Source organism: Podarcis vaucheri (assembly GCF_965113315.1).
Source record: "Podarcis vaucheri genome assembly, chromosome: 17".
Lineage (NCBI taxonomy): Eukaryota > Metazoa > Chordata > Lepidosauria > Squamata > Lacertidae > Podarcis > Podarcis vaucheri.
The window spans coordinates 33,423,567-33,433,351 of NC_138755.1; the positions used below are offsets into that span (position 1 = coordinate 33,423,567).

At 43.5% G+C, this 9,785-nt stretch overlaps 1 protein-coding gene across 1 annotated transcript in view; it reads right to left on the minus strand.

Moving 5' to 3' along the window:
* EPHA1 (EPH receptor A1) overlaps positions 1–8,655 on the minus strand; it is an 84,559-nt gene extending 75,904 nt beyond the window's left edge. The window contains exon 1 of the mRNA XM_082204669.1: positions 8,309–8,655. Coding sequence (XP_082060795.1) covers positions 8,309–8,405 — 97 coding nt within the window. The 5' untranslated portion in view covers positions 8,406–8,655. The remainder of the gene's footprint in view (positions 1–8,308) is intronic.
* Positions 8,656–9,785: the final 1,130 nt, after the last annotated feature.

The following is a 9,785-nucleotide window of genomic DNA, read 5'->3' on the forward strand; positions in this document are numbered from 1 at the left end:
GCCTCCAAGTGTTAAACATTGCTTAAAGGCTCTTCTCAGCTGCTTTGCAATAGCCCACCCATTGCTGATTTAAAACACCATTGTCCTATAATATGATACCAGTATAGTTAAAGCCATGGTTTTCCCAGGAGTGATGTATGGAAGTGAGAGCTGGACCATAAAGAAGGCTGATCGCCGAAGAATTGATGCTTTTGAATTCTGGTGCTGGAGGAGACTCTTGAGAGTCCCATGGACTGCAAGAAGATCAAACCTATCCATTCTTAAGGAAATCAGCCCTGAGTGCTCACTGGAAGGACGGATCCTGAAGCTGAGGCTCCAAGACTGTGGCCACCTCATGAGAAGAGAAGACTCCCTGGAAAAGACCCTGATGTTGGGAAAGATGGAGGGCACAAGGAGAAGGGGACGACAGAGGATGAGATGGTTGGACAGTGTTCTCGAAGCTACCAGCATGAGTTTGACCAAACTGCGGGAGGCAGTGGAAGACAGAAGTGCCTGGCATGCTCTGGTCCATGGGGTCACGAAGAGTCCGACACAACTAAACAACTAAACAACAACTACAAACAGTTTAATCTGAATGTCGCCGCCTGAAGGGTGTGAAAAGAGCTTCTGCCTATGAGGTGCTTCAATGTTGAGGCACTTGCATTCAGTGTGCATGTGCACTACAGTGAAGATGCATCCACCCTGCACTCTCAGATTTAACTTCTACAGCCGGCTTCCCCAAGCTGGTGCCCTCCAAATACTTTTGCTTGGAGTAGAGCAACAATGCTTGCAACTAGTTACATGAACGGGGCAGAGGGCAGTGTTTCTAGGCCAAAAAGGCAATCTGTTCTTGCCTCACACACTCTTTTCTAGGAAGTACTTTTTAGTAAAGCAGATTACTTCTGTTCAGGCTTCTGCTTCCTTCCTCCTTCGCCAAGTTAGTCCAGGTTAGTGACGGAATGAGTTAGCGTGTGGTTGTAATGCTAACCTATTGGCTCCATCTTGGCCACGTGCAAAACAGGTGCTTAGCATGGCTTTGTTTGCTGTGAGTAATAAACCTTAAGTCTTCTTTATCCTTTCAACTTGAAGTCTTACCAGACTGTTTCTCTGTGCAGACCACTGCAAAATATTTACCAGACTCCCAACAACGTCGGATTAGAACTACCGCTGACTTCAGTCAGCCAACCGAGAGGTGGTGCCGGAAACCAGAAGACAGGGGAAAGGAGCAACTCACAACTCCGTTTTAAAGCTGTGCTTCCGAAGGGCAACACAAGGGAGTGTTTTACTATGGCCAGGAACAAAAAGTGAAGGAAAGTAGGGACAGCGGGAGTAGATTTTTGCTCATGTAAAACGTTTAGACTCTGCTTCTTAACTACAGGAAGTCTCCTGAACAACTCTTACTGACGGTGGTTCTCCATGTTTGCAGACTACAAGATAATAGCATCATGGGCACCCTCAGGGTCATCCAGTCTAACCCCCCTATAGTGCAGGAATATTTTGCTCAGCATGGGGCTCGAACCACAGCTCTGAGATTAAGAGGCTCAGGCTCTAACAAATGAGCTGTCTCAGGCCCAGCCCTGCTGCTGGAGATCCTTGTAACTGGAGATACCAGGACCTGAAAATTGAACCTTCCAAATCTGCCCAATATTGCCTATTGCCCTGATACGGATGCTCAGCAGGGCATACAGGCCTCTGAGTAGGCTATGACTAGGGTGAGTGGATCTGAGCAGGCCCTTTCCTTGCTACTCTTCTCCTTGCATTTTGGCATGTGCTGAGGATCTGATCTGTACTGCCCCATAATGTTTATTTATCCATGTTGGGTAGAGGGGAGGTCTATGTCTAAAGGATCCTTGTCTTTCATAAGTTTGCATGGAGTAGGGGAATTGCTTCTGCAGGTACGGAAGAAGAATGCACAAGAAACCCGCTTTGAAATGCCCAAGATGAGCAAGTTGTTTTTCTTGCTACATTACCCACAGTTTGTTCCACTTTCTTCATTCTGACACGTCTCAAATGGATTTCTGTATTGTGCTGCAGACTAATAAGAGGCTAGAATGACCATTAAGGCCACACAGTGACTCATTTTCAACTCGGTGCTTAATAATTTAAGCTGCCGTGCTGAAAATTTCTTCTGCGGGTTAAAACAAACAAACATTCTCCATCAATTAATGAGATGGAAAAAGGCATTGGAAACTTTTCAAAGGGGAGAGAATAATTTGAAGGGGTGAAACTCTCAGGGTAGGGTTTTTGTTGCACTTATCTTCCTTTTGAGATGGCCAGAGTGTGGTTTGGTTTCTCAGTGTCCTTTCTTTCATTCTAGAAATCCTCTCAGCTGGCACTTTGCAGCCTTCCCAGGTGCCCACGTGTCAGCCTTCCCAGGTGCCCCAGGGGAAAACATCATGAGGTAACCTCTTCCATGGGCCTTTTTAATATCATGGTCAGCTGGGGAGGCTGCAAATTGCTGGGTAGATGTTTACAGGAACGGGTAGCACATGTACCACCCTTGGCCATCTCATGATGATAAAATAAGCTCAAAACCCCACAACCACTCATATTTTAAAGAAATTCTAAAACACCCTGAGAATGTGAGAGAAAAATGGGAACCCTTTTGCTGAGGAGGAAAAGGTTTGAGAAACTGGGGGGAGAAGTATCGGCACTAATTAAAACAGTGGGACTTGATAGCTTCCCCAACCATCTCCTATGACATCCACTAATACAACCAAAATCTGGATTGTCCAGATCTGGTCTCGAACGTTGTCCTGCTGGCCCAGGTGTCACTTTAGATTGCTTTAAAATTGCTGTTGTTGTTTTTTAATTGAAACATGTGATTGGAATTTGTGGTTGTTTTAGGTAAGCTGCCCTGTGAAAGCTCTGCTCCAAAATGTGACCTATTTCACATTTTCAAGAAATATTTCAAGAAGAAATGAAATGAAATCTTGCCACACTGTGCACAGCTCACAAGAGGGGTTCATAATATACCGTATTTTTCGCTCTATAACACGCACCCGACCATAACACGCATGTAGTTTTTAGAGGAGGAAAATCCGTAGGCATGCCACCCGTAGGCATTCCCTCCATAACATGCACAGACATTTCCCCTTACTTTTTAGGAGGAAAAAAGTGAGTGTTATGGTGCAAAAAATACGGTATTTGCTGGAATTGAGAGGGTAGGCGACACTGCCCCCCCCATCTGCACTATGCATTCAAAGCAGTATCATACCACTTTAAACAGTGATCGTTTCCTGACAAGAATTCTGGAAAATGCATTTTTAAGGGTGCTGAGAGCTGTTAGGAGAACCAACATCCCCCCCCCCATTCCCCACACAGAGCTGCAATTCATATATTGATTTAACCGTCACTCCCTCTTCCCAGGGAACTCTGAAAATGGTTTCTCTGTGAAGGGAATAAGGGTCTCAGCACTCTTAACAAACTACGGCTCCTGGGATTTTTGGGGGGAGAAAGCTGTGATTGTTTAAAATGGCACGACACTGCTTTGAATGCATTGCCAGAAGCAGGCAGAATACAACTCAATAAATCACCCACTCAAAAAATGCTTCAGTGAGTCCGACTCAAGAAAACCCCCATGTCTGACATAGAGTTCCTTTTCTGGGTGCTATTCACTGGTACCCTCAATCTAAATCAATCCAGAGGGGTGGGCGTTGGAGAGAGAGAGAGAGAGAGAGAGAGAGAGAGAGAGAGAGAGAGAGGTAAAATATATTTGGCATAAAGTTATACGGAAATGAAGGGTTACAAAGCATAGCAATGCTTGTCATCTGCAGCCAGCACAGTAACAACAGGATATGTAGTGAAGGGACGTCCTTCTTGCCAGACCTGCGAGCTATTCACTAATTAGACCTATCACTTCATTCTCACAGGAGATTAAATTCAATTTAAAAGACTTCTTTCACACTTCTCCTTCTCCAAGAAAATTCTGGGCAGCATCTTCAGAGAAAGTTTTCTTGAAGAAGAGGGAACCAGAGGCATAGGGTGATGTAATAATGTGCTCATTTATGGCCATTCCTTTTTTTCTCCCTTCATGTGTGTAACATGTAAAGTGGGATCAAGTAAGGGGGTTAAAGTAATCAGGTTCTGGACAGCTACGAACCTTGACAGCTTGGTTTGATGCAACTTGCCCATGGAAATGCAGAACATCGGCTCCGAATACATTTTGATACTAGTTAAAAGCAGATTTTTGGGACGCGGGTGGCACTGTGGGTTAAACCACAGAGCCTAGGGCTTGCCGATCAGAAGGTCGGAAGTTCGAATCCCCGTGACAGGGTGAGCTCCCATTGCTCGGTCCCTGCTCCTGCCAACCTAGCAGTTCGAAAGCACGTCAAAGTGCAAGTAGATAAATAGGTACCACTCCAGTGGGAAGGTAAACGGTGTTTCCGTGCGCAGCTCTGGTTCACCAGAAGCGGCTTAGTCATGCTGGCCACATGACCCAGAAGCTATACGCCGGCTCCCTTGGCCAATAAAGCGAGATGAGCGCCGCAACCCTAGAGTCGGTCACGACTGGACCTAACGGTCAGGGGTCCCTTTACCTTAAAAGCAGATTAAGGGTTTCGGATAAGGGCACCCATCTTATAATAAAAACAACTACTATAAGCAATTCATACAAGGAGCCCGTTATTCGAAAACTTCATCAGTATCACTGCATTAGATAAGGAGAAGGTGCCAGCCAAACAGAGCTAGAGGCCAAAGAGGAAGGGCATAAAGGCCGTCAGGGTTTTCATGAGATGTTGAAATACTGAAATCAATATTTGAAGAGCACTTATATACGTTCAGCTTCGAAGTTCTCATGAGTTTTGTGAACTCTGCACCTGCAGTGTGCAGAGCAAATATATTTATCACTTTATAAATTCCCCATTTGCTAATGTCATTCTAACCCAGTAATTTCACCCACTGGTTATGCCATATTTCCGTAATTCAGGTTTAGAGATCGTTCTGATATAATACGTTGTCAGCCACAGACACAATGATGTAAACTTGCTTGATCTGCTGACAAACTGGTGAAACTAAAGTATTCTGATTGAGTGATTTTAATCGCAGTCATTTTGACTAACAATGTCAAGTATTACCAAGACTTCCCTTCCCTTCGCACTAATCACCTGTGAAGTCTCTGGGCCATATTTACATCACACCATAGTCTTAAGTTGGTTTAAATGTCCTGGGAGCTATAGCTGTGACAAGTGAAGTAAAGAGAGGATTGGCAGGGATGGATCCTTAGGAAAGAATTCACAGTACCATCATCAAACCTGCTATGGTCTCAGTCAGGATAGGTGTACAGCAAGCATCAGAGCATTGATGCGGCATAATGCTTTTCTTCTGGTATCATCTCCTCCTGTCTTTCTCATTTTCCCTATGACAAATTTTCCTTTTCTTACAACTTCAAAACTTCAATAGAAATTATAAGGGGGAATGTGTGGATAAAAAGCATCAAAGGTCATGTGATTTTTGTACGCTGAAAGAAAACTACAGTGGTACCTCGGGTTAAGTACTTAATTCGTTCCGGAGGTCTGTTCTTAACCTGAAACTGTTCTTAACCTGAAGCACCACTTTAGCTAATGGGGCCTCCTGCTGCCGCCGCGCCAAAAGAGCATGATTTCTGTTCTCATCCTGGGTTAGCGGAGTCTGTAACCTGAAACGTATGTAACCTGAAGCGTATGTAACCCGAGGTATCACTGTATACGAAAATGATGTACCGGTGGTATTTGACTCCTACTAAATTATCTAAAATCTAAAAAAGACAAGTTCAAATGTCTTCTGGAAGTGTAAAGAAAAGGAGGGTACCTTTTATCATGTGTGATGGACATGTAAGATAACAAAATCATTCTGGGAAATGGTATATAATGAACTTTAAAAAAATGTTTAAAATAACTTTTGTCAAAAAACCAGAAGCGTTTTTACTAGGAATTACAGGTACCGAAATTCCAAAAGACCAGAGAAGACTTTTTATGTATGCGACAACAGCTGCACAGATGTTATTAGCCCAAAGATGGAAAGAAGCGTCAATCCTAACAAGGGAAGAATGGCAAGCCAAATTGCTAGACTGTGCCAAAACGGCAAAACTAACAGGGAGACTCAGGAATCCAGAAGACAAGGACGTTAAAAAAATGGGGAAAATTTGTAACTTACCTAGGAGACCATTGTAAGCAATTTAAAACCCTAGCTGGACTCTAAGAAACACTTGTAAAGTAACGAAGATTACGGATAATTTGGAAAAATGAAAATTATGGACAACATACTGATATGCAGTTTTAAACTCCGTTTTAAGGACCCATGTATGTGATGGGGGAAAGTCACGAGATTCAGAGAATATCACAAAATGATTACACAAAATGTTTGAATGTAAATTTTTAATGATAAAAATAAATTTTAACAAATTCCAAAAAAGCCCAAGAATGGAAGCAAGAAGAATTACCGATGATGGAAGAATGGAGGATGAAATTAATGGATTATGCGGAACTCGACAAACTAACGGGAAGGATCCGAAACTGGTGCGGCCAGAAATTTAGCGAAGACTGGAGTAAATTTGCGGATTATTTGAAAAGTATATGTGATGATCAGATGACGTTTGTAGGTTTGCAAGAAGTTCTGTGAGGGATAACATTAGAAATATTGTAAAAATGGAGAAGGAGAGATGATATGTTATGAGATCTAAAGGCAATATTAAGTTAGGAAATGCAGAAAAAGCGTTTAAGATGGAGGATTATCAGAGATGCTGATGGAAGTCCAATAATGAATGTATTTGTGATAAATTGTGTGGTATGTTTTATAATTTTGTATTTTAAAAACCAATAAAAATCTTTTAAATAAATAAATAATTCCAAAAAATGTCATGTGGTTTATATAGTGCTAGCTATTCAAACATTATTATGTATTTCCCCCTTTTCATGTTGGAATAATCAGGAAAGCTTGGTGGAATGCCAGATGGTAGCTTGCTAGGAGGCTTAGCAAGGGCAGCTGGTTAGACAGGAAGGGGGAAATCATTGAAGCTTCTCAGTGACTCCATGCCACAGAAGCTCATTCAGCTGGCTGAGGGCTAGGGTTGGGAATCAATAGATATATACCCTTTGGACAGCAGTAGACAGAAATTTTATTTATTTTTAATGTCTATTTCATTAAGCATTCTGTCTTGCTTAATGAGAACTTTGAATTTCAGCAGAGTTATCCTTAAAGGTCCATAATAATAATAATAATAATAATAATAATAAACATTCTCGACCCTCCTCATTGTTTATTATTTACTCCTTACAGGGATGGGTTCATAGAAAACTACTGCTTTGTTTGCTTTTTACGTCTTGCATGTAATCTGCCAGATTATAATTTTTATTTTTTGTGGTACTGTTCCGGGGTGGGTGGGAGAGGCATAGTACTGAGAACCATCTCCAGGCACAGAAATTACAAGCTACAGAGTGTCTGCTCCGTGTAAGCGGAATATATATGTGATTCAGGTTAGCGCTAAGGTGCTAAAGTAACTAAAGTAATGGGCTCCATAAAGTCCTTGGAGTCGTATCATTTGGCCACAGCTCGCTTATCAGGGCATTTCACTGTTCCTAATATATTTTTATTTTTCAAAAAAAGAAATGTTTTTTTAAAAAAAACAAAACACCAAGACCTGGAAACCTAAGTAAAAACAAAGACCCTCTTTTTCAAGCAAAAAAACTAGTTATTTTAAGAGATTTTTCATGTATTGGGGATGCCACTCTTCACTTCAATGCTACTTTCTAGGTAAGTCAAGGCAGCCTCACGACGGGCAGCAGTGGCGTAGCGTGGGCTGTCAGCACCCGGGGCAAGGCAAGTAATTTGCGCCCCCTAACCCATGAATTTGCGCCCCCTAACCCTAACCCCCAGATGGTGCGGCCGGCTCCCCCTGCACCCCCCACGCTACGCCACTGATGGGCAGAGATGGTTCAGTGAGCTTGCCGATCAAGGCCTTTTTAAGCATCTCTTTACCACCTAAGGCTGTTTCACACACAACACAGCAGTAATTCCAAGTTTGCCACTTGGTGCCACAGCCAACCCAGCACTAAGCACACCTGTACGAACACAGGTCCACCACATTCATGCTTTACATTCTTAGGTGCACACTTAAAAATCACAAATACGTGAGGAGGCTCTTTCCTAATTTCTCATCCGCCGGAACTCAACACACATTGCAACTTTTTTAAAATAAGCTGTTCCTAACCCAAGACTCCCTATAAAATGCTCCAGCAGTTTTCTTTTTGCAGTTTTTGCCTGGAAAACGAAGCTTTCCCTCCTTGGTGCCTTGCAAGGAGTTTGTCCAGTTTAGCCGAAAACTCCACGCCCATCTTTACCAAAGTGCCCTTACCTTCTTTACTGGATACCTCAGGAGGAAGAGAAGCCCAGAGCAGGAAAAGGAGCTCAAAGGAGAGAACTGCCTTTGCCACAGTAAATCTCAGCTCCATATTCCCAGTGGAGGCGCTTCTGACCCTTTGCAGCCCTCCTCCTCAGCTCTGGCAGCCTGCAGCTCTCTCGGTTCCTTCTCCAGAGGCCTTGCACATCTGGGCAACAGCGCGGTGCCCTTTGCACGAGGCTCTCTCTAGAGCCAGTTGACGGACTGGGGCTCGTGCATTGCAAAATCTGCCTGCCTGGCCCCGAGTTATGATGAAAGACTCAGGCAAGAGGAGTGGTGAAACCAGTTCTCTCCCAATGAACTCCCTTGCTTTACTAGCTTGAAAGGGGCTGTCCCAGGACTTCCCATCTGGCAGACAAATAAACTCACCTTAAAGGTAGCTACCTTTTCCTGGGATCCTCCCTCTGTCTTTTCCATCAGTTACACCTTGTGTATAGGTTCAGGGTGCCACCTGGTGGGTCGGTGCTGACATTTTTGGTCCTCTTCCAGTGACTTCCACAGAAGTTAGGCTTTGTGTGTTTAATAAATAATAATAATAATATTTTTTTATTTATACCCCGCCCTTCCCGGTTCAGGGCAGCGAACAACAAATTTAAAACACTTCACTGATGCAACAAAAAACAGCATAAAATACAGTATAAAACGTGAATCACAATAAATTTAGAATTCAAAAATCAATTTAGGGGGGGAATCCATCCAATAAACATTAGATGATCACCAGGGCTAGCTGGCTAAGTTAGTCCTATTTGGGCCAGCCAGGAGACCAGGGGAGAATTAGCTGTGGGATCCCAGGGCAGGTAATCTTCATCAAAAGGGGACGGGGAGGGAAGGAAGGGGCATAAAAGATCAGGCTAAGTTCAAATTGAAAGCCAGGCGGAATAGCTCTGTCTTACAGTCCCTGCGGAAGGAAGTTAAATCCTGCAGGGCCCTGGTCTCGTGGGACAGAGCATTCCACCAGGTCGGAGCCATCACTGAGAAGGCTCTATCCCTGGTGGACTTCAGAGCTGAAAGAAGCCACTTGGATTAGTTCTTTTGCAAGATTCCTCCTGCTCTGGAGGGTAGACCGCAAACCAATGGCTTCAAGTTACACGGAAGGAGATTCCAAATAAACATCAGGAAGAACCTTCTGGCAGTAAGAGCTGTTTGACCGTGGAACGATCTTCCTTGGGAGGTTGTAGACTCTCCTTCCTTGGAAGTTTTAAAGCAGATATTGGAGAGCCATCTCTCATGGAATCTTTAGCCGAGATTGAAAGGGGTTGGGTTAGATGACCCTTGAGGATCCCTTCTAATGCTAACAGCAATAGCAATAATAATAATTTGTACCCCGCCCATCTGGCTGGGTTTCACCAGCCACTCTGGGCAGCTTCCAACAAAGATTAAAAATACATTAAAATGCCACACATTAAAAACTTCCCTGAACAGGGCTGCCTTC